Source organism: Mytilus trossulus, chromosome 6 (genome assembly GCF_036588685.1).
Source record: "Mytilus trossulus isolate FHL-02 chromosome 6, PNRI_Mtr1.1.1.hap1, whole genome shotgun sequence".
Lineage (NCBI taxonomy): Eukaryota > Metazoa > Mollusca > Bivalvia > Mytilida > Mytilidae > Mytilus > Mytilus trossulus.
Window position 1 is genome coordinate 56606171 of NC_086378.1, and position 25980 is coordinate 56632150.

The 25980-nt window shown below is 29.5% G+C and overlaps 1 protein-coding gene across 2 annotated transcripts; it reads right to left on the minus strand.

Moving 5' to 3' along the window:
• Positions 1-5266: 5266 nt before the first annotated feature.
• On the minus strand, positions 5267-25973 carry LOC134721578 (protein O-glucosyltransferase 2-like). 2 transcript variants are annotated; one of them, XM_063584676.1, is made up of 10 exons: positions 25883-25973; positions 17360-17565; positions 14840-15051; positions 13007-13084; positions 12290-12462; positions 9677-9914; positions 9053-9262; positions 8397-8486; positions 6277-6393; positions 5267-5815 (listed from the first exon to the last, which is right to left on the minus strand). In XM_063584676.1, exons 3-10 carry the CDS (start codon positions 15047-15049, stop codon positions 5789-5791), a joined length of 1143 nt encoding a protein of 380 aa, XP_063440746.1. In that variant the 5' UTR covers positions 15050-15051; positions 17360-17565; positions 25883-25973; the 3' UTR covers positions 5267-5788. The 2 variants fall into 2 exon arrangements, with proteins under 2 accessions (XP_063440746.1, XP_063440745.1); XM_063584675.1 differs by lacking the exon at positions 25883-25973 and adding an exon at positions 25397-25785.
• Positions 25974-25980: the final 7 nt, after the last annotated feature.

The following is a 25980-nucleotide window of genomic DNA, read 5'->3' on the forward strand; positions in this document are numbered from 1 at the left end:
TTGATTGGTTGAAAGAACCACCTACCTTCAGTATAGGAATAGTCCAGTCAAACTAAGATTTAACCTCAAACTAATTGCAACAGAAAATGATTTAATTCTAATCTATAGCATTATGCCCTTTAGGTGTCATACCACCAATTAAAAGTCCCTATCTGTTCAACCAAATTTTACAATTTTCACAGCTTTCTAAATATTTTACCTCAAGTTTAACTTCAAAGAAACCAGGTATGTCCTGAATCCTACATGTATCAGCTTTCTACATGCCAATTTTCAACAGGTGTTTAAAATCATATAAAAAAGAAAAGGTGTTCCGAATAGAGGTACCACTAAAAATAACCCCTGGTTTTCTGGAAATCTTAAATTAGTATACTATGGAGTGCATTAATCCTCAATTTTGAACGCAAACCCATAAATAAGTAAATTTTAGCTCAAAATGGTCTTAATATATTTCTCTTTCACCAAAAGTTTCATTTCTGCCAATTTGTCGGTTAGTTTAAGTAAAAAAGGACATCAAATGCACTATTTTTTGTCCGAGTAGGCCTACTTTCACATACATTCTAAATTTGAGGGAGTAATTGGTGGTATGACACCTTTATATACACAGAAAAAAGTCCCATAAAATTTAACTTGAGGAAAACTCAAAATCAGCATTTTTAATTTCCTATTGAAATTAACATTGGAAGCGGCGATAACTCTTACAAAAAATAGTCTTTTTGGTCAGTTTTTTTTGTTTTTCTTGAATTTTATTTAAAGTAAGATACTTCGATCGGGTTATAAGTTTGTATTTGACTAAATTATATAATCTTCTGCTCATGAAATGAACAAAACCGAAGTGTTATGGGTAGTTTTATTTTTTTCCTGCATTGCAATATTGAAGCTTTGTGACTAATTTGAAACAAAATAATGTGAAAATTTGGTATTGTTTATATTTGTATATTATATTTTTTCAGGAACTTACTTATCTAAAGAAACTTTAAACCACAAAAAGAAGAATACATGCTTAATTATTTTTTATTGAATTTGAGATTCTTTACCTTGACAATTCAATAATGGTCAACAAATAATTAATTTATTATGAAATCTAGATTATGGCTTGATAAAAGATATGAAAACACCTTAATTTTTTTTGTTATACTCTAACGACAGCTCAAATATCAAGAATCAATACATTCTGATGAATAGAAGCGGTAAAGTTATAATTTTGTATCAATTTTTATTGATATTTCTGCCTTTTTTGCAAGAGTTATCTCCCTTTTCAATGCAAATCTCCATATGAATTTTAAATGGTGATTTTTTTAGTCTTCCACAAGTTCGATCTTATGGGACTTTTTTCTGTGTATATTTGGGGAATAATGCTAAAGATTAAAACTATAAAATATTCTGTTGCATTTACTTTCGGGTTAGGGTTAAATTTATGATAGATTCACTGGACTAGAAAACTGACAATCAATATTGCATGGAGTCGAGAGCACCTATCTGCCATGTACAGAATCTAAAGGATGAAATTTGAAAAAAGCCCCCGCCACTAAAATGGTAACTCCCTCAGGCGAAAGAAATATAAAGTGACAACCTGAGGGTGCTGCTGTCTGACAGTTTCAAGTGACTGCCAAAAAAAATGAGTCTATTTATCATTAAGGGGGGCTCGTTAAATCAATTTTTTTATTTAATATAAGATTTCTCTATATTTTTATATTTATTTTTTATTAGTAGAAAATTGAAATAAAAAAATGGGGTCACTGTTTATTTACGCTACAATCTACCATCGAAACATACATTTTTGTCTTTTTTTTCTGTTGAACTAATAGGAGAAAAAGCGGTAATATCGAAATTAAAAAAGAACTAAATTACAGAAATCATTAGATTTTACAATTATTTAGTTTATGTATAGCTTATTCGAAAACAAAAATAAAAAATATAGGTCACCAATGAGTAAAAAAGGATATTTCAATTTTATTTATGGCATTTTTTTCACCAAAGGGAGATAATTTGGAGCTTTTTCAATGATATCTACATTTTAAGTCACCTGGGGCCAACACGAATTTATTTTTTTGAATGTTTTTGTGTCATATGATGAAGTACTAACTACTTAAGGTTATTAATAAAATTTGTAATGAAAAATAAATGTTTAATTTTTTTCTGAATATCCCCGAGCTTTTTTAAGGTCTCTCTCTCTGTCTAGTTGCTTGTCTGTATGTCTAGTCTAGTCTGTCTGACTGTCTAGTCTGCCTGTCTGTCTGTCTGTCTGTCTACTTATGGGTGTGACAAACACATTGAAGACCATTTCTGTCTATCCAGGAAATCAGTTTTCCACACTTTTTTTACTTTGTGCTTGAATGTATTTATGTGTTATTTGATGCAGTTTTTTCATGACATGTTACAGATCGAGTACCAATTTTATTCAGGTCTGATGATGTTGTGCAGAGTTATTGTCCTTGGACTTAAAAAAACCCTTAAATAATAAGTTTTCGTTACTATTTTTACTAATGCTTGTAGTTAATGACTTTATATTTGTTATATATTGTTTACACCATGGCAGTTACAGATCAAGTCAATCTCCAGCACAGAGATCATATCCGTTCCATAAATGATCTGCAATCAATACTGTACTCAATATGACCTCTGCCATACATAATTGTCAGAGGTCATATTGAGTGGTGTAAATGTTTTTTGAACAGAACGGATATGATCTATGTGCCAGAGATTGAGATCAAATAAGTATCTTGTTCCAAAACAATTAATTTTTAATCAGTAGGGGACAATGTATTGCCATGCAATACTGTCAGAATGCTTGTTTTATTTTGGTTAATTTATATTGTTTGTAGTTTTTGTTTGATGACGTTCATTTTTTACTGAACTAGTACATGTACACTTTTTTGTTAAGAGGCCATCTGAGGCCTTCCTTCTGGTGCGGGATTTTCTTGCTGTGTTGATTACCCATTTGTGGCCTTGGCAGTTTCTGCTCTTCAATCAGTTTTGTGTCTTTTTGACACATTTCCAGTTTCCATTCTCAACTTTATTGAATAACATGGAAATTTTAGAAAATATGTATATGTGGAACCTGCATAATAGTACAAATCGAGTGCCAAGTTTTTTTACCCATTTATGATAAACGGAACATGATTTCTTTAGGGTAATCCTGACTATGGTCAGTGGGGCAAAAATTATAAATGATAACATAGAATCACAATGTAAATTTTTATTTTTTTATATTCAAAATACAGTACATATATTTATCTTGGAAAATAAAACAATAAATGAAGTGTCTATTATCGATGTACAATGACAATTAGTAAGAACAAAAAGACTAGTAAAGAATTGAAACATACTCATCTGTGTTGAATTTCATATATAAATATTTTGGAAGACGAAAAAAACAATGACAGAAACTCATGACTTTGAATTGGCTTCTGACTACAATCATAAGTAAAGGACGGAAATTTTATATTGAAGCAAACACACCAAAATAGCTCTTTATAGCAGATAATAGAAGATATCCTAAAAATAATATACTTTTCAGAACAACATCATATATATCAACAATTTATCATTGTTTATGATAAATTGACAAAAACAAATGAAATAACAGCTTTTTATATAAGTTTATTATGAGATGACTTTATAAAATTGACAAAATCAAATAAAATGACAGCTTTTTATATAAGTTTATGACTTAAATTGACAAAATTAAATTAAATAACCACTTTTTAAATAAGTTTAAAATGACTAAAATTGACAAAAACAGTTCATGTAAAATTTAACATAGAGGATAAGTATCTTCCTTATGGACTCAACATCATAATACATTGGCAATATTAAGAATGTTCAAGACTTTTGAACATGTAGAGCTACATATATAATAAAAATAATATTTTTTCAGCCTATGCAAGCCTTTCATACAAAAGATATTATCAGTTTTCTATCATCCTTGTCAATGTTGTTTTTTTTTGTTCCAATTATGGATTAATTCTTATTTTGTTTACAAACATCAGCAAAGGCTATGACTAAACGATGACTTTTTAAAGTCTGTTCTTCAGACTATATGTGTTACATATTCGCAGTGTAAGGCTTAATTAAACATTAAAGAATTTCATTTTGGCAGAGCAAATAAAGTTAGAATACAATATGAATGAATGCCAAATGAGAGGAAATGAAATATATGATTATCTTACAATTTTTGATTTAAATAATTTAAATTTGATATTAAGCATTGCCAATACAGTGTATCTTCTTATCAACTGTTTTCTTTTCTTTTCTCAACATTAACACTATAACATTTCTAAACTATATAAATAATATAATTATTCATTTATGCACTATGACTAGATTATATACATATGTAACTAGCACCTATAAAAATTAATGTTAACACTAATTTTGGCAAGTTCTTTATGAGAAGATTTTATGACGGAACTTTTTAATGGAAGTTTTTTTTCACTACTTATATGTAATGAGAAGGGTATAAGCAGGGGAAAATATAAACTCCATTCTAAACAAATGGACCCCTACTAAACAATTTTGGCCCGTTGTGAAGAGTAGAAGCTGAACCATTCAATAGTTATAGGAAAGGAGATGAACCTTTATCCAGACTTAGGAATCAGGTGTTTTTAAGCAGGGGATTTTGGCATTGATCCTTTTGGAATCCTGGAATTTTTCTTTTTGAATTACCTATGTCAGGATTTGAATTTCTTTAAATTAGAGACCTCAGAATTTCATGTTTTTAAGCCTCACTCACCAGGGATGTCGGGATTAGGACCCTTCCGACACCCCCTCTTATAGGGATATAATTGAAATTCTTCATCTTTAACATTTCCCCAGTGAATAAGAACGGAAAAGCTATAAATAAGATGTGTATAATGAAGCATAATTATAAAAGCTATCTAATAATACATGTACATATAATATCACTAATATTGTAATTTGTAAAAAGATACCCAACAAAACCTAGAGCTGAGTATTACCAACATAAATTGAAATATATTGAGGTGCCACAGCAGGGGTTCAAATTTGCAGTAGTGAAAAGGTCCAGGACCATTTGAATTAAAAAAAAAAAAAAAAGACCAGAATAAATCATCAGTGTAAAGAATGACCAGTCCTTATAAATTTGTACTAATTCAAAAATAAAAGTCCTCACCCAGAATAGATAGGTCATGGACTTGAAAACCATGCTAATTTGAACCACTACATTGAGTTATATAAAATATATGTCTATGGTAACCTACACTAAAACATGTGACTAGATAAAAAGGGAATCATGTAACAATATATAATTTTTCAAAATCAAAGACTACACCCTTGATAAAGGTCACTAGTTATACTAATGCCACCACAATAAAAGCACCAAGCACTAAACTTTTATAAATGTTGTTTGTTAATATGGTTATTGATGTTTTTCAAAAATAATGGAAAAAAAAAACCAATTAAATATGGTTCGTAATTGCAACAAAATTATATTAGCATAATATGAAGTTAATGCAACAAAAAAAAAAAACTTTTCAATAATACCCATTTCAAATGTACAATATGAAAGTAATTTTCAATAATGAAGTCATGGAAAGATGGGCCAAAATCAAAATTAAATATAATTCTCTTATGAATAATGACTATCATGAATCTAAAGTACAGTCAATAAGATATCTCCTGAATATTTCAATATTGCACATCATTTTAAATCATTCCTGACATCATCACATTTAGGTCAATCTGTCGACCATGGCAATTAGCCTCCTTCTCGTAATGATTGGTCCCTCTTCAGATGACTATTATGTAGTCATGGAAACTAACAATGGTGTCACAATTCATCTTTTTTCTCCTTTTTCTAAAATTAAAAGAAACAAAATTAGAATGAGCCATATAGTTGATTTTATTGTTTACATACAATGAGGACAATAACAAAAAAAAAACCCCGTCAACTTAAACAGTTGTCTTGGTATTGTAAAAAGAGTTGTTGATTGTTGGTGTTGTACAACAATGGTGTCGTTTCTGGTCTTATAGATTAGAACATAAGTTTTCCTGTTTTGAATAGTTTAACACTAGTCATTTTGGGGCCCTTTATAGCTTGCTGTTTAGTGTGAGCAAAGGCTTAGTGTTGAAAGACACATACTTCGACCTATAATTGTTAACTTTTTATACATTGTGACTTGGACGGAGAATTGTTTGATTTGCACTCATACCACATCTTCTTATGTATACTCATATATCTCTATTATATTTATTCACATCTTACAGGTTACAATATAAGCATTATTTGATTTGACAATATTAACCCTGATTTGTTACCTTTGACTTTGTTGGCCTTTTACAGTCACACGTAGCATCATTGTCTGTAGGCTGTTCCACTAACTCCCAGCTAGAATCAGGTAATTTGGGTTTGTATTTTAATAATTTTGAAAATTTCTGTAAAAAAACCCACATCAGGTATTAATATGAAGAAAAAAGATATAATTCTATCTATCTCAGTAAAACTGTATTTACAATGAAACATTTATATTGTATGACACCATATAAACATACAAATGAATTTCCTATTCCAAAATCATATTCATATAATATATACTTAAATCTTAAATTTTCCAAGACAAGACAAAGACAAACACATACCAGTAGTCAGGAAATCATTAGCAGTTTATAGGCTTTAACCAGATGAACCTTTAGCATAGGTTTCAGAAAAAGTGTATCAGTAAGCCACTTGATTTACACTAGTTATTCTTTATTTGAGGTGGGATTTGTTTTTGTCATACATTGTAATACTATATTTAGTACATTTCTTTTGTAACGTCTTTTTTGCTTTAAGTGCCAGTCTTTGTAAGAATCAGGCAATTTAGGTAAAATTCAAAACATGATCAGAAAAAACCCACCGAGCTAATCATACTATTTAATACTAACCATCATCCTAAGTTAAAAATTATTAGTCTTTCGTTTGTGTGTGACTGGTAATATCAAATAACTCGGTTAAAAAATTGGTAAGAATGATAGCAAATCACAGAGTTATCTCCCCTTATTTGTTAATTTCTAGTGCATTTCAACCAAATTGTATCTTCTATTACCAGAACAGAAAACAGAAATGAATGTTATTTTTGTGCATAACTACATATTATGAACTGAAATCAATGTCAAATTGGGTGGGGTTTTTTGGTCATGTTTTCATCACTGCCTGATTCTTAGATTTATCTTCTTCATTTAACATACAAAAAAAATCTCAGTATATACCATTATAAAATGATTTAGGATAGCTTGTCAATGAACTCTTCTAGACTCAATAAAAAAAGAAAACTATTCTTATTCTTGATAAAGTTCATTACTTCTTATATAGATAACTATAATGTGTCCAATGTTAACGTAATAGACCCCTTTTTAAACGTTTAAAGTATAGATATACTTTTGGTATTCCAGAACAAAAAATATGTAAGAAAGAAAGCCAGAAATCAGTTTTTCCTTTTAAATTCACCAGTAAAAGTTCGAGTCAAAGGGTTAAATAGAAACATTGCAGTACATATTACAAATTTCTGAAAATAAAGTTTAAATCTCTAGTTTAAGGTAGCACAATACAAAGATTTTATAACTCCAACTACCAAGTTTTAAAATGCTGTAACTTTCTTAATAATGCTTGAAAATTTATAAAAGTGGTAGTTTTGTATAGCTAACAGATTACTCTTTCAAATTAATGCAATGTTAGCATTATGCAACAATTATGTAACCAATTATAATGTTAACGGTGTCTAAAATATTTTTCACCAAATTTCCACTTTCAAATGAAATTAGCTTCTGCATAGGTATCCCTAGATGCTTGATTTTATTATATGTTGTTCCTATGGCCATTATCTACAAAAGGGTGTCTCAGATTTCAGATAGAATGTATAGAACAAATTTTACACCTTATTAAACATTATCTTCTTTTATGTGGTTACGATGTTTCACTAATTGGAGATTTATGAGAGAATAGAAAACCATAGAGACAATCTGAGACACCCTTTTGAAGCCCATGATGTGTTGATTAAGATTTCATTAAAATCTTCTGTATAGTTAAAGAGATGAAAGAGCTAAATTCATTCAAGTGACCTTACCCCGATTTTGCCACTAATTACATAATAATTGATTACATAATGATTGCATAATAAAAATATTACATTCATTTCAAAGATTATTCTTTGACCTATCTATATGTACCTCTTTTATTATTTTCTATGCATTCATAAGAAAGTTACAGCATTTCAAATGTTAGTGATTGGAAGTAAAAAAATCTTTGTATTGTGCTACCTTAAATAAAGAGTTGTCTCCACTTAGACTATAAATTTTACATGAAAATGGTTTGTTATTTTATATATCCAATGATGATTTGGTAGCAAATATTACATCTATCTTCCATATGATTTTATCTAAATAGACAACAGTAAACTTACATTGAACACTTTTGCGTGGTAACAATATATATCTTTTGGTAACAAGTTTTCTCTCACAAAAGATCTTGCATTGCTGACAATCTTTAAAACCTGTAAAATTATAAAGTTAATTTAAAGTTTTTACTTAATCTGTTCTTCAACTATTACAAGGTAGGCAAATAATTAATATTATTCATATAATTAAGTATTACTACTCAACGATTGCTAAGGGTATTTCAACCTTAATCTTTTTGTCATATAAATGTATACCTTTTAAGTTTCTCAAATTATTGCAGTATTGAAGCAAAGGGATTATTTGCCAGACATGCATGAACAATTAAGGAACTGCAATTTTTTCACAGAGACCCCAAAATCTATGATAAAATATCACTTTGCAAAACAATATATGTCATTAGGCCTAAATCAATATATTGTTTGTTTCTCCAATCCCGACCCTGCCAAGCCAGGTGTGGGTAGGTAGGTAGGGAAATAATTTTATTTTTCCAAAAAGCTTGAACATTATCAGACGATCCAGCAAGCCTGAAAATCCAAAATGAATAAAATAATAATTGACTTAGTTTTGACATTAAAATTTTATGAGTACATGTGGCATCATTTTTGCAGGGTCAGTCGGGATTGGGGAAACAAACAATATTTTAATTTAGGCCTTATCTAACCTCCTCTTCATGACTCTTCGCCCATTCTATCTGTTCCACTAAGTCACTTAGATCTTTTTTATATGGAATATAATGGACATATGGTTGAAGATCATGATAGAAATGTTCGTAATATTCTGATTCATGTTTGAAGACGACAGCATCTCCAGCCAGTAAATACGGGAATCTGTAAGCAGCCACTGTACCATCCATATTAATTTGATATTTATACTGAAAAAAACATTGATATTAGAATCATTTTTAAGTAAAACTATTATAAATGAGGACTCAGTCTGCTTCAACCTAACAGCATAAACAATGAATATTCTTCAGAGTTAACAGAAATTAGTTTAAATGATTATTTTAAATGTTAGTCCACACAAAAGAGATTTATCAACTTCAATGATAAAGGAATAAAAAAATCAAATTTCCTGTCTTAAAAGTACTTTGTTAAATGCATTTTACATGTACAGAAATTTCCAAGTACATTTATTAAGACTTGAAATGGCATAGTAAAATTGAATTGCAAAAATTCTAGATTATTGAAGACTGTATTCCTTATGATTTTTGTGTCCTTATTTTACTGTCTCAAAAACATGCACCCTACTTTTTTTTCAAAATTGTAAAATACCATGAACTTCATACCTTAAAAAATTCAAAGAATGAAATAGTTTTGACAAGTTCCCCATATTTTTCAGGCTCTTTAGGGAAGAAGAACATGTGTGTCAATGCTGCATCAATGATTTCAGGTTGTTTCCTAGACAACTCAACTAGGTCAAGTCTTTCTTGTCGACTGTCTCTACCTCTCCAGAATGCTTTAGATGTCTTGTTCTCCCACTGTGGTCCTGTATTACCCTGAACTGAGAAAACATCTAGAGAAACTCTGAAATAGTGAAATGAAAAACTATTACTTACAATTAACGATACATTCAATTAAACATTTAAGGATCATTTACATCAGTTCAAGTTATTGCAAATAAAGGGAATCTCTAATTTGGCATTAAAATTAGAAAGATCATAGCATAGGGAACATGTGTACTAAGTTTCAAGTTGATTGGACTTCACCTTCATCAAAAACTACCTTGACCAAAAACTTCAACCTGAAACTTGCACTATCATTTTCTATGTTCAGTGGACCGTGAAAATGGGAGAAAATCTCTAATTTGGCATTACAATAAGAAAGATTATGTAATAAGGAACATGTGTACTAAGTTTCAAGTTGATTAGACTTTAACTTCATGAAAAACCATCTAGACCAAAAACTGTAACCTGAAGTGGGACAGACGAACGGACAAACAGATGGAGGAACAAACAGACAGACGAACAAACGGACGCACAGACCAGAAATCATAATGCCCATAAATGGGGCATAATAAATGGGGCATAAAAATATCAATCCACTAAGACATATCAGAATATAGAGGACTGGCAAATACAAATAAGGAAGAAAAGACAACATTAAACACAAAAAGGTTAATAAGCAAAATAACAAAAGTTTAGCTCTTCACAAAGTAAATGACTTAATTCAGCAGCATAACTCTTTTCAGATAATTGTTAGAAACTCTTATGTATATCAGGTGTCAAAATGACAAAATAGGTGCAGAGTAGGTCAAAGTTTTGGCCATTACATGTCCAGGGTTGTCAAACAATGACCACTGCCTGTTGCATATATATATATTCTTTGTCCTTCCTTATGCTAAAGAAAAAGACTTGATTAAGCTAAAAAGCGCCTGAAAACACTTTTCATTATTTCTTAATAGGAGAACATGAATACCATCTTCTTTTGAATGCAATTGATTTCAATTTTTTTTTTAAATATTCATTTTTCTCATTATATAAAGTTTTCATAAAGTTTTACCATGATAAATTCCATTGAAAAAGTTATTTAATGTACCCATTGATTACTTTTTGAATGAAACATGAAATCTATAATATCCTTTTATTATTTATAGCATACTTATGCAACTAATTTAATTTTACATTATTTTTTTCTCATTTTTCCCCATAATTATAAGAATTTTCATAAAGTTAAACCATGACAAATTAGATTTAAATACTCATAATGTACTTATTGATAACTATTTGAATGAGACACGAAATCTATAATATTCTTTTTTAACATTTAAAATTGGAATTTTATACCTTAGCTATTCGAATCAAATTTTCACCACTAAATCAACAACTGAAATGATTCCATATTTTGTTGAAACATCGTACAACAAGAAAACAGAAATCGCAGGTATGAAAATGCACTTTTTTCACTGGTGTTGAAAACCCAAAACTAATTTGACTATAATTTATGAATGACGGAAATTTAACCGATAACAATACATCAGAGTGACCTCAAGGTCATCCTCTGTAAAAATTGTTTGCTAATTTAAATCATTAAAATTTATGTACATGTCACAGATTTTTATAAGTATTTTTGTATACAGCTGTTGTATGTTAAACTTGAACTGAAAATTGAAAAAAGACATGCATTTATCAATATATATTTTCTGAAAAATTATTAAATAAATTCTTTAAAAAATAGATAGTACCTTAGAATAGAAAGATGGTAAAATCATGTTGTTAAAAGGCCAATACCAATGCAGAGATTCTATATATTGATATGTAATTGAATGATACATGATACAAGTTTTCTTTTGAACTATATATATATAGATGTAAAATAATTGTAGGGTATATAAACTGCATTAAAGTTATGCTTGTTTTTTTCCCACCTAGAACACCTGACCTTGACTGCATTTACTTTAAAGGCAAAAAGTCCTTTAATGCTCCAATGTCATCTAAATATCAATTTTTCCTTTCAAAATTTAACACATTTTGAATTAATATTTATAACAGCATTTTTTGGAAGTCAAATGAGTATATATGTGCTCAAATACAATTTTAACCTATCAGAATGCCTGCTTTGAGGTGTACAGTTTAAATGATAAAGAATTTCAGAATTCAGGCAACACAACTCATTTTGGATATTCCCCAATAAATGGGGATAGATGTTTAACTTTTGACTTGTTGATGTGTTACATATTTATTTTTCTTTCATTTTTTGTACATAAATTAGGCTATTAGTTTTCTTGTTGGGATTGTTTTACCTTTGTCTTTTGGGGGCATTTTATAGCTGACAGTGCAGTATGGACTTTTCTTATTGTTGAAGGCTGTACAGTGACTAATAGTTGTTTTGCATTTGGTCTCTTGTGTAGAGTTGTCTCATTGGCAATCATACCACATCTTCATTTTTACATTAAAACCTACCTTGACATCATTTCAATAGTAGCCTCTGTGATGTCATAAGTTGGCATAACAATATCTCTGGTGAGATCTGACCCACACCATGAGAATATTGGCAGTGGGTTATCTTTCTTGTCTTTCTTCTCTAATGGCCAGTCTCCTAGGTTTACAAAGAATTCAACATCTGGTAACAAAACCTAAAACATATATTGATTTGTTTAAATTTCTTATATGTTGAGTTATCACACTGAAGCTGTTTTTTATGCAAAACCTGGTTGAAACCTAGCAAAGAATTCCCTTGAACTGGTGCTAGGGGCTATTTAGACATTGCAGTTCAGGGAAAAACCTCATTGTTACTTTGAGATGGAAAAACAGCAACAGCAGCCTAATTTATGTTGTTTTGTTCATTCTTGCATGTCATGAAATGATACAACATATCTTCTCTTTCCAATTACATCAAAAGGTTAGTGTAAGAGTAAAATTAACACCTCAAAACATATAAATAAAATAGTTCCTGCACTTTTATTGACTAAAATACAAGTTTTTATACAATTACAAAGTTTTGAGATTTCAAATAGACACCTAAGCCCCAGACCTGACTGTTTTGATGGAACAGACCAATCAACAAGTTGGCTTAGACATGTCAGAGATGCACAATCAGGAAATCATCCTGCTTCCAACCATCATAGGAGGGGCATAAAATCCTGATCAAGGGAAGGTGGTAACAATAAAGTATCTTACCTTACGAGTCAAGGATAATAAAACAGAATCACTAAACATCTTGAATCCTACATGTTCTCCATATGTCTTCCTGTATATCTATTCATATGAAATAGAAAAATAAACAATATTTTTTAATCCAAACAAACCAAATTATAAAGGTTTGTAAGGAATGATAGATGCAAAATGATAACATAAGCTTTTTAGATGAGTTAAAGTAGATAGTTCAATGTGGTATCGAATGATGTGAAGGATACTATTATTTTGTAAAATATTAGTTGAGAATAGTTTTGAAGATGTCAGTTTTGAAATAAAATTGAGAAATAAAAGGTTGCAGGGATTTTTTTCATGCATAGCCTAAGAAAAGTTAGTGTGGTAACAAAATATTAAAGAAATAAACATGAAAAGGGAAGATCCATAACAGTAAAATTTGATTTTAAAAATGTTTAATATCATTTAGAGCAATATCATATGACATTAATTGTATTTGCTCACTGCTGAAATCTGGATATGACAAAATATAACCTGTAAACACTTATATCTAATATCAGTTATAATTAAAAATCAGAAGAAAAACATAAGTCTTATTTTCTAAATATCCTCTTTCATATGCACATGATTTCTAGTTATAAGTGAAATATTGAAGAAATTTGTCAAGCATGCATATATATCTATGATTTTAAAATACATAAACATGTCAAAATACCAAAATACACATGAATTGTTTATCAAAACATGATAAACATTTCACCTGGATATAAGTATAAACATGTACTTCAAAGGTAATAAAGATAATATAAACAATAATTTCATTTTTAATCACATATGCTGTATCTCAATTAAAAGGTCTGAAAACAAAATGTCTACAGGGCCTAGATATACAAAATGATGTATGGGATGATAAACCATTTGTAAGTAAACAGGAAAGTGAAAAATTTGTTTGCTTTTAGGCTTTCTGTATCTATCAGCATGTGTTTCTAAGATTGTATGACTATCCTACGTAGTTTGAATGAATTCCCTCTATTGATAATATACAAACATGTTGCAGACATGTTAGAGGTCTACATTTGTAGCTTAAAATAAGATCTTACATTTAATTTTGTTTCTTTGATTATTTGTCAAAAATGTATGTTCAACAGTGGTATCTTCAATGTTTAAATAAAATTGAAAATGGAAATGGGGAATGTGTCAAAGAGACAACAACCCGACCATTGAAAAGACAACAGCAGAAGGTCACCAACAGGTCTTCAATGTAGTGAGAAATTCCCTTCAGCTGGCCCCTTAATGTCTATAATGGGATACAAAGGCAAATTTCACATGAGCAAAACTTGGCTGTGTAGCATTCAATTTTTTTTATGAAGATTATTTTTTTTCAATCTGATCTAAAAAATCTTGCTAAATTAGCCATAATCCATTGACAGAAAATGACTCTGCTGTTATTTTGTGTTCCCCATTATTTTTTATTTGAAATTTTTAAATAATGTTCCAAATTTTATTTATGAAAAGTTTGACGAAAGTAAAACTTAAATCCTCCTGAATACTGTTAATATAACATCAGGATGAAGAGAGATGGATGAAATGCATTACTTTATTAATTATTCTGTAATGACTTAGAGAATGCATCATGCTGAATAAAGTTTCAAGGTGGAAGGGAAGGGAAAGATGAGATGTACCACTGCATTCTGTAGTGACTGAAAGTGTAAATTTCTATGAATTATATTATCTAATGAAATGGGAGTAGAAAATATGAGACACTGACCGCTTTATTACTAATTGTTTTGAAGTGACTATGAGTGCACATCACCTAAGGGAAGGGGAGGGGAATGATACTCATCATGTTATTTTGGTACAAACCTTATTATTAATGATTCTGTAGTGACTAAGACTATGCATTCCCCTGTTACTAAACCTAGATACAGCTTCAGCTGCAACCTTTTCTAAATCCACATTGTCAAATATGGACAGATCTTCGTCTATCTGATGGTAGGTTTCTGGACAACCCAATACCTCAAACCACTTATCAATTCTATTGACTGGACAGTTACATTTCTCATGATATACCATACCTAGAAATGAAAATTTGATTTTGATTTAATTAGTTTTTTTTTTTTAGTTTAATCTGTTATAATAAAATAGAAAACAAATTGGCACTTTAAATTTTTTTAAGTTTTCATTATATCTGGTTTAGAGAAGGATCAATTGTTATTTTTTGACAATAATGAAATACTCTTCTAACCAATCAAGCTTTCTATTGAGACTAAAAGACCAATTTTAACTTGCATTACAGTAAAAAAACTTTTGGATAAAAATAAAGTAGTATTTGTTTTATATGTTTTATGTATATAGGTTAAAGAAGAAGGGACTTTCATCTTGTTGTCAAGCCCTGCAGATACAGAGGCCATATGTTTATATTCGTCACTCATTTGTTTTTCAATGAAAAATAGAAATGATATACAGCAATTGCCTACAGTTAAATTGTATGTAAACAAATATTAAAATAGTTGCATAACACATTTGTTTTATACATAAAAATCATTTGAAGTTACTTAATTTTTGCTTTAGTAATTGCTTGAAAAAATTATATCTTTCAGCTGTATACTTGGAAACATTAATTGCATTTCCCAATTTTATTATACATGTATTTTGAATTTTAAAAAAACAGTTGCCAGAATCAGATTACTATTTTTGACCTTGCAAAGAATAAAATAAATAACTAAATTGGTTATTAAATGAAAATGAAAACAGAAATAATAAATTATTAAAGTGTATTGCTTTATGTTTTATGGCTATCATTTGAATTATGATTTAACATTATTGGTGTTACTTTATTCATAAAAAAACAACAGTAAACTTGTTTCTATGGCTATCTGATTTCATTTTTTTTTTTAAATTTACATAAATTTCTTTTTCTTGATTTTAATAGATTTTTTATAAAGGAAATTAAAAAAAAAAACTATATGGAAACAGGTCAACTGTATTAATACATGTTTGATGATCAGTGACAAGTTTAATGTAGCATGCAAAGTGTACTGTGATCATGTATTGGAAAATTTATTAAAAAAGGCCAGCTGTTAACTTTACAAAAAAAATCAAGACTTTTAAAATGAAATTGATAATATATAAATAAACATATGAGATTTTTTTTTTAGAGCTTCTGTATTCATCAACAAACATTAAAAGTCCTATACTGTTGATCTTTATATACAATATTCATATCACATTATAAAACATTTTATCTGTTTATAAACTTTCTTGCCAGGGGTCAATCTGGACTTTAGATCTTATCAACAATACTGCATAAAAATTCAGATATTGAAAGCAATAAAATTTGCTTAGGAGGAACTTCTATGTTTTCACTTCAGCTATGGTACATCCCCTAAAAAAAAAGCTTTTTTCAATAAGGGGGGATAGGAGGGGTCCTGATCCCGAAATCCTGGGCTTAAAAACATGAAATCCCGAAATCCTGGGCTTATAAACATGAAATCCTGATGTCCCGAAATTCCTTGATCACGAAAGGATAAATCCCGAAATCCTGAGCTTAAAAACACCCAATTCCCAAGTCCGGATAAAGGTCCTATCCCCCCTCATCAGCTATGGTACATCCCCTAAACAAAGCTTTTATCAATGAGCAATACTGAGTTGATTGATTGGTTATTGGTGTTGAACATAAGTATCAGCAAACATGAATATGATTGAAGCCACTTATTATTAATTGAGGAACCAGAATTACCTGGAGAACCATCTACCTTCAAAAGAACTGGTAACCTCAGTCAATTAGGATTGTAGTTGAATGCACCTAGCATGCCATAACTGGGGTTAAAATTTACAACATCAGTGTTCTCAGGATGAAAATGAACTTCTCAGACCATTAGGCTTTAAAACCTCCAATATTGATCTTAAAACAATGTTTCAGTTGAAAAATAAATAGTAAAATTTTGTAAGTGGTTGTTTCTTTTTTAAAAATATCAATATAATATCTCATCAAAGAATCAAATGGAGATTTTTTATCTTCAATTGTGACCAAAAAACACATTTAACACTCTTTCACAAACAAGTGCATCTCAAGAGCTAATGAAGGAACACAGTGAATGAACAGACTCACATATTCCACCCTCCATATAGCAGTATACTTAAAAGTCACTATACAAGTCTCTCTATGAAAAAAAATGGTTCTCATTCCAGATTTTGAAAATTATCAAACTTATATGAGTGTTTGGCAAGTGTAAAAGATGGAACTTTTATTCAAATTTGAAAAATAAATTGAACAAAATTAAGAATGTTTTGGTATTTTACACAAAACAGTTTACTGTGTTCTTTCTTTGGTTATATCTATATGAGAGTTTTTATATATAATATGACTTGGTTATAACAAACCTGAGAGTTTATAAGGAGATTTCGCCACATTTTGTTCGTTGTATTTGACATTAATGGTGATATCAGAGTAGGACTCATACAGCCTATAGCGTACAATGTAGCTACCATCCTGAGGATCCAGTAACTGTACCCATACACGAGCACGGTTTCCATTGGCTTGAGTTACTGTCACATCAAAAGCTTTGTCTCCAAGGGACCTTGTAATACTGTAGCAGAAAAAAATAATCATTAAAACAAAATTTAAATATAATGCTCAGTTGGATGATTATACCTTGCAAATTAAATGCGGGTTTAACTCACTCATTTTAACTGCCACTGAAAGAACCCCACCCTATTATAATTAGACAATTTTCATCAGATTTAATTCAATTGAAAACTGAAATTGTACAATTATATGTAAATGTATCTAATTTTATAGTTGTAACATGTATATGAGAACTAAATCAGGACATAACCTCAAAATTTTTCAGTTTAAAAAAAACAGTGAATTCAGGTTATTTAAAATGGTTGACTCCTTTCTTACCAAAATAGTAATGTCTTAAGTGTAAGACTTAATTGAGAAAAAAATGTATTTGAGAAAAAATACTCAAGATAGTAAATCTCTGTAATTGAAAAGGCTTTCTTGACTTGCTAAATCATGGGACAATATCCTCACTTAATCCAATATTAGTTTTGGTATGGTAAAACAATAATTATCAATAATCAAAGGCCTAATAGGTTCATGTACAATGATGTATACAACTTTTCTATGTAAAAGTCACATCAATTTGAAATGACAGTACATGTAAATACATTGATAATAATTTCCCCATCCAATTGCCACTACTGCACTTAGTTTGTAAAATAATAACTACATGTAGTACTTAAATGCCACTACTGCAAGTTTGTTAAATAATAACTACATGTAGTACTTAAATGGCACTACTGCAAGTTTGTTAAATAATAACTACATGTAGTACTTAAATGCCACTACTGCAAGTTTGTTAAATAATAACTACACTTAGTAGTACTTAAATGGCACTACTGCAAGTTTGTTAAATAATAACTACATGTAGTACTTAAATGCCACTACTGCAAGTTTGTTAAATAATAACTACACTTAGTAGTACTTAAATGGCACTACTGCAAGTTTGTTAAATAATAACTACATGTAGTACTTAAATGGCACTACTGCAAGTTTGTTAAATAATAACTACATGTAGTACTTAAATGCCACTACTGCAAGTTTGTTAAATAATAACTACACTTAGTAGTACTTAAATGCCACTACTGCAAGTTTGTTAAATAATAACTACATGTAGTACTTAAATGCCACTACTGCAAGTTTGTTAAATAATAACTACACTTAGTAGTACTTAAATGGCACTACTGCAAGTTTGTTAAATAATAACTACATGTAGTACTTAAATGGCACTACTGCAAGTTTGTTAAATAATAACTACATGTAGTACTTAAATGGCACTACTGCAAGTTTGTTAAATAATAACTACATGTAGTACTTAAATGCCACTGCTGGAAGTTTGTTAAATAATAACTACAAGTAGTACTTAAATGCCACTACTGCAAGTTTGTTAAATAATAACTACATGTAGTACTTAAATGGCACTACTGCAAGTTTGTTAAATAATAACTACATGTAGTACTTAAATGGCACTACTGCAAGTTTGTTAAATAATAACTACATGTAGTACTTAAATGCCACTGCTGGAAGTTTGTTAAATAATAACTACAAGTAGTACTTAAATGCCACTACTGCAAGTTTGTTAAAAAATAACTACATGTAGTACTTAAATGCCACTACTGCAAGTTTGTTAAATAATAACTACATGTAGTACTTAAATGCCACTACTGCAAGTTTGTTAAATAATAACTACATGTAGTACTTAAATGGCACTACTGCAAGTTTGTTAAATAATAACTACATGTAGTACTTAAATGGCACTACTGCAAGTTTGTTAAATAATAACTACATGTAGTACTTAAATGCCACTACTGCAAGTTTGTTAAATAATAACTACATGTAGTACTTAAATGCCACTACTGCAAGTTTGTTAAATAATAACTACATGTAGTACTTAAATGCCACTACTGCAAGTTTGTTAAATAATAACTACATGTAGTACTTAAATGCCACTACTGCAAGTTTGTTAAATAATAACTACATGTAGTACTTAAATGCCACTACTGCAAGTTTGTTAAATAATAACTACATGTAGTACTTAAATGGCACTACTGCAAGTTTGTTAAATAATAACTACATGTAGTACTTAAATGCCACTACTGCAAGTTTGTTAAATAATAACTACATGTAGTACTTAAATGCCACTACTGCAAGTTTGTTAAATAATAACTACATGTAGTACTTAAATGGCACTACTGCAAGTTTGTTAAATAATAACTACAAGTAGTACTTAAATGCCACTACTACAAGTTTGTTTAATAATAACTACAAGTAGTACTTAAATGCCACTGCTGCAAGTTTGTTTAATAATAACTACATGTAGTACTTAAATGCCACTACTGCAAGTTTGTTAAATAATAACTACATGTAGTACTTAAATGCCACTACTGCAAGTTTGTTAAATAATAACTACATGTAGTACTTAAATGCCACTACTGCAAGTTTGTTAAATAATAACTACATGTAGTACTTAAATGCCACTACTGCAAGTTTGTTAAATAATAACTGCATGTAGTACTCAAATGGCACTACTGCAAGTTTGTTAAATAATAACTACATGTAGTACTTAAATGGCACTACTGCAAGTTTGTTAAATAATAACTACATGTAGTACTTAAATGGCACTACTGCAAGTTTGTTAAATAATAACTACATGTAGTACTTAAATGCCACTACTGCAAGTTTGTTAAATAATAACTGCATGTAGTACTTAAATGCCACTACTGCAAGTTTGTTAAATAATAACTACATGTAGTACTTAAATGGCACTGCTGGAAGTTTGTTAAATAATAACTACATGTAGTACTTAAATGGCACTACTGGAAGTTTGTTAAATAATAACTACATGTAGTACTTAAATGCCACTACTGCAAGTTTGTTAAATAATAACTACATGTAGTACTTAAATGGCACTACTGCAAGTTTGTTAAATAATAACTACAAGTAGTACTTAAATGGCACTACTGCAAGTCTGTTAAATAATAACTACAAGTAGTACTTAAATGGCACTACTGCAAGTTTGTTAAATAATAACTACAAGTAGTACTTAAATGGCACTACTGCAAGTTTGTTAAATAATAACTACATGTAGTACTTAAATGCCACTACTGCAAGTTTGTTAAATAATAACTACATGTAGTACTTAAATGCCACTACTGCAAGTTTGTTAAATAATAACTACATGTAGTACTTAAATGCCACTACTGCAAGTTTGTTAAATAATAACTACATGTAGTACTTAAATGGCACTACTGCAAGTTTGTTAAATAATAACTACAAGTAGTACTTAAATGCCACTACTACAAGTTTGTTTAATAATAACTACAAGTAGTACTTAAATGCCACTGCTGCAAGTTTGTTTAATAATAACTACATGTAGTACTTAAATGGCACTACTGCAAGTTTGTTAAATAATAACTACATGTAGTACTTAAATGCCACTACTGCAAGTTTGTTAAATAATAACTACATGTAGTACTTAAATGCCACTACTGCAAGTTTGTTAAATAATAACTACATGTAGTACTTAAATGGCACTACTGCAAGTTTGTTAAATAATAACTACAAGTAGTACTTAAATGGCACTACTGCAAGTTTGTTAAATAATAACTACACTTAGTAGTACTTAAATGCCACTACTGCAAGTTTGTTAAATAATAACTACAAGTAGTACTTAAATGCCACTACTGCAAGTTTGTTAAATAATAACTACATGTAGTACTTAAATGCCACTACTGCAAGTTTGTTAAATAATAACTACAAGTAGTACTTAAATGGCACTACTGCAAGTTTGTTAAATAATAACTACATGTAGTACTTAAATGCCACTACTGCAAGTTTGTTAAATAATAACTACATGTAGTACTTAAATGGCACTACTGCAAGTTTGTTAAATAATAACTACATGTAGTACTTAAATGCCACTACTGCAAGTTTGTTAAATAATAACTACATGTAGTACTTAAATGGCACTACTGCAAGTTTGTTAAATAATAACTACATGTAGTACTTAAATGGCACTACTGCAAGTTTGTTAAATAATAACTACAAGTAGTACTTAAATGGCACTACTGCAAGTTTGTTAAATAATAACTACAAGTAGTACTTAAATGCCACTACTGCAAGTTTGTTAAATAATAACTGCATGTAGTACTTAAATGCCACTACTGCAAGTTTGTTAAATAATAACTACATGTAGTACTTAAATGGCACTACTGCAAGTTTGTTAAATAATAACTACATGTAGTACTTAAATGCCACTACTGCAAGTTCGTTAAATAATAACTACATGTAGTACTTAAATGCCACTACTGCAAGTTCGTTAAATAATAACTACATGTAGTACTTAAATGCCACTACTGCAAGTTTGTTAAATAATAACTACATGTAGTACTTAAATGCCACTACTGCAAGTTTGTTAAATAATAACTACATGTAGTACTTAAATGCCACTACTGCAAGTTTGTTAAATAATAACTACATGTAGTACTTAAATGGCACTACTGCAAGTTTGTTAAATAATAACTACAAGTAGTACTTAAATGCCACTACTGCAAGTTTGTAAAATAATAACTACATGTAGTACTTAAATGCCACTACTGCAAGTTTGTTAAATAATAACTACAAGTAGTACTTAAATGCCACTACTGCAAGTTTGTTAAATAATAACTACAAGTAGTACTTAAATGCCACTACTGCAAGTTTGTAAAATAATAACTACATGTAGTACTTAAATGCCACTACTGCAAGTTTGTTAAATAATAACTACAAGTAGTACTTAAATGGATAAATACATGTAAATCTTGTATACTGAACATGAGTTTAAATATACTTTATTTACTCAATAGATGATACACAAGTAAAACATTCATTATGAAGTCTTCTCCTGTCAACACATATTTGTTCCACCCAAGGATTGGTATAGTGACACTATACAAATCCTTGTTCTACCTTAGTATCAAAAATTAATCCCTAGAAATTTTTGTTACTAACAATGACATAATATCTGTTCCCATTGAAACAAATATTCTATACCCTTTATTTAGTGAGGAACAAATTATGTGATACTTGCTCTTGTGGTTAACTCATATTAGGCCACCCTTAACATATTCCTTGTTTGATGTTGTTTGTCTAACTATGCCTTGTAAGGTTGCAGGCGCGGATCCAGGGGGTTCCGGGGTTGGACCCCCCTTCCCCCTTTGTCCTGGGTTAGGAATCGCCCAGGGTTGGGTAGGTAGGTGGAGATTTTTTTTTAATTGACTTTTTGCAAGCAATATTAGTTACATGTTTATGGCAATTAAGATATAAATAACAACATACATGTTTTAAAGAGAAGGATAAAATCTTTGAAAAGAAATTGAAATGTGGTTTTTTTTGGATAGGCTGCTTTTTTTATATTTTTAGGCGGGTAGGTCATGTAGGTAGGCAACTTCAAACAATCTAAATTTTATTTTTTTGCCTTATAAAAGGACTTCCATATCATGACACTCCAAAATAAAAGATGAAAATATATACAATCTGATTATTCATATAAAGAAAACAATTTCATACGATCTTTCACCAACTAAAAAGAAAATAGAAGAAAGGAAGTATAGATGATATTTGTGATGACACCATTATTATTCAAATGAACAGGATCAGAACTATATATATCAATCCTCAATAATGTAGGGTGTTTCTGAAAACTATTATATAAATTTGCAATAAGAGGAATGATGCACAACTTTTTTATAACTTATTATATTTTCAAAAGTTGTTAGGATGTGTCTGAATTATTTTATATTTATGTTTGGGATGTGTGAAGGTTATTAAAGTACCATTGAATGAAGGGTGTGTTGAGAAATCGTCATCCGTAACTAATCACAAGTGATCAGGATTCAATAAAGCCTCATTATATATGTGTACAGCTTTATCTAATATTCAAGCATATATTTTGTATTAGGTAAAGAAAAATTTAAGTATCTTAGCAAATATCAAGTATTGGAAGTGTTATTGCCTTTAAATGACCTGCTAAGTAATACATGTAATACTACCCCTGGACTTTAAATAAATTGAACTTGATGTACTAACAATTGGAATGACATAATTGAATTCAAGTTGTTTGAAATTCTGAATTTTTTGGTCTTATCTTATATTCTTAAATCATTTTGCATACATCATGTACATGTATCCTGTCTTTGTTTTTAGCGAAAACTTTTATACTTATTTTACAATGTATTAGAATGGTTTTCTTTGACTATCAATAGTAAAATCGTGACAATAAATTTGTAATATTCTTTATAATTTAAACTCATTTGAAAAGGATTAAGAGGATATTATAAGATATTGTGAATGAATCTCAACTTGTAAGAACACCCATTGACAATGAATAATGTACATTTTTGTAATAAAAGGAAAATCAAAAGATAAAGTGAATACCAAAATGACACTACTATTTTCTCCTCACACATGTACTTCACTGTAATCCTTATGATTTCACTAATTTTTTGCTCCTAATGTCTTTTTCTTAAACTATATACAATGTTAAATTCATACCGCAAATACACTTTTGTAAATACATTTTTCATACTATATTTCAAAAGTATTTTGAAGATGACTTCAATGCTTAAAAACATTTAAATCAATTAAATAAGTGGGTAATAGAAGTTTTTGAATCAATGAAATTCAAACATTTAAATCAATTTTACTTAATTATTTTTTTTAAAATTTGTTCTGTAATCAGTTAATTCATTCTGTAATGCTATCATGTGCAAATATTCTAAATTAGACCATTTATTTTAGAGAATGGTCATTCAAATTTTTTTTTCTTTCAGTCTAGAAATAAAACTTTAATACACAATTTTTTGCCACCTAAAAGGTCAATATCTTTGATATTATCGATATATAATGGTCATTTGATACAAAAAACTTGTTTTTATGACCAATATTGCTTAAAGCTACTATCATGATGATGACTATAACTCACTCATGCTTAATTTCTTGTCTTTTCTTATCATTTTATGAATTAATATCTTCAATTAACAATCATTTGTAGACGCATGTTTATTGTGTGCATGTGTCAATAGTAATATCATTATACATTGTTATACAAAGAAACAGATAAAATAGTTCTTTGTAGAAGTTTTTTAAAGCCATTTTAAAAAAATGACAAAATGACAAAGAGCAGTATCAATCTGATCAACATGTAAACAAATGTTTGCAGCATGTTCAAAATGTAATGCTTGATTACTTTACACAGGGACCAAACATGAAAACAAACCATTGCAGATATTTAATTTGAATTTGAATTAGAGCACACTGAAAATAACTGTCCGAACTCGTTGCAACAAATTTTTACCCAGTCATCTCAGTGGGCAAATTAGGTTTAAAAAAAAAGATATTATTTTATTTTTTTTCTCAAATTTCATTCACTGTTCATCATCTTTAACAGGTTTTACTGCACAATATTGTTTCTAAAATGGTATGCATTAAAACATTTTGTTGATGAATTGGTTCTAGCGAGTAGTCTAGTCTCTTCTCATGCAATAATTAAATTTCACTTTGAACTTCTATCTTCTAGATAGTCAATGATAGTGAAATCATTTAATAACCCTTTCCTTGATTTTGATAAATACATTTTCACAATTGTTTTAATAGGAAAGTATCTTAAGTTCGCCAAAAGAAATTAAAGGGGGAGGGGTTCATACTCAAAGTGTCTTAATTGTGTTTGTTTTAAGATTCCAAAGCAACTTGATGTTGAATAGCATAATTTCAGCAAAAACTGTTGTAAATTATAGGTGGATATAAATAAAAATGTTTGAAGTATATTAATAATTGAAGAAAATAATGATTATATTAGAAATGAGTGAATTACTTACTTAAGATTATTGATGTCCACAGGTTGGATATAAAAGTATCTTACAGGTAATGTTATTTTTTTATCAAGCCCTGGTCCATATATGAAAGTTTTTTTGGTATCCACATTCTGTTCCAATGCAGACGATGCATTTACAAAATTGCAATCAAAATGATTTAGCCATATTAGGATTGACAACAAAATATGAAATAGTTCGAATTTTGTCATTACTTTCATTTACAATAGTATGCACAACACCGAGGCCTCAGTTAAATAACATCGTTTTCAAAAGTTGCATCCACTTAACCAATCAAGCACCACGGGCACCTGCTAAGAAAAAATCGTCTGGTGTTCCGGAAGTTCTATTTGTCAGACACACCCCCTTTTTGGACAATCAATGATTGTCAGTTTGGGCATATTTTTAGTGTCTAATTTATAAGTAGACTATATACTGAAATTTAACGAATTTTAAAAATCCATGACTCTGCACAGATTTAATTAACTTTACCTTAATCATATTTAACTGAATGATTTTGATACCAAATAACTCGGGTGAATCTTTAAATTGTAAGTCTGCGCACGCGCCTTATCTGCATTCTTCCTCTC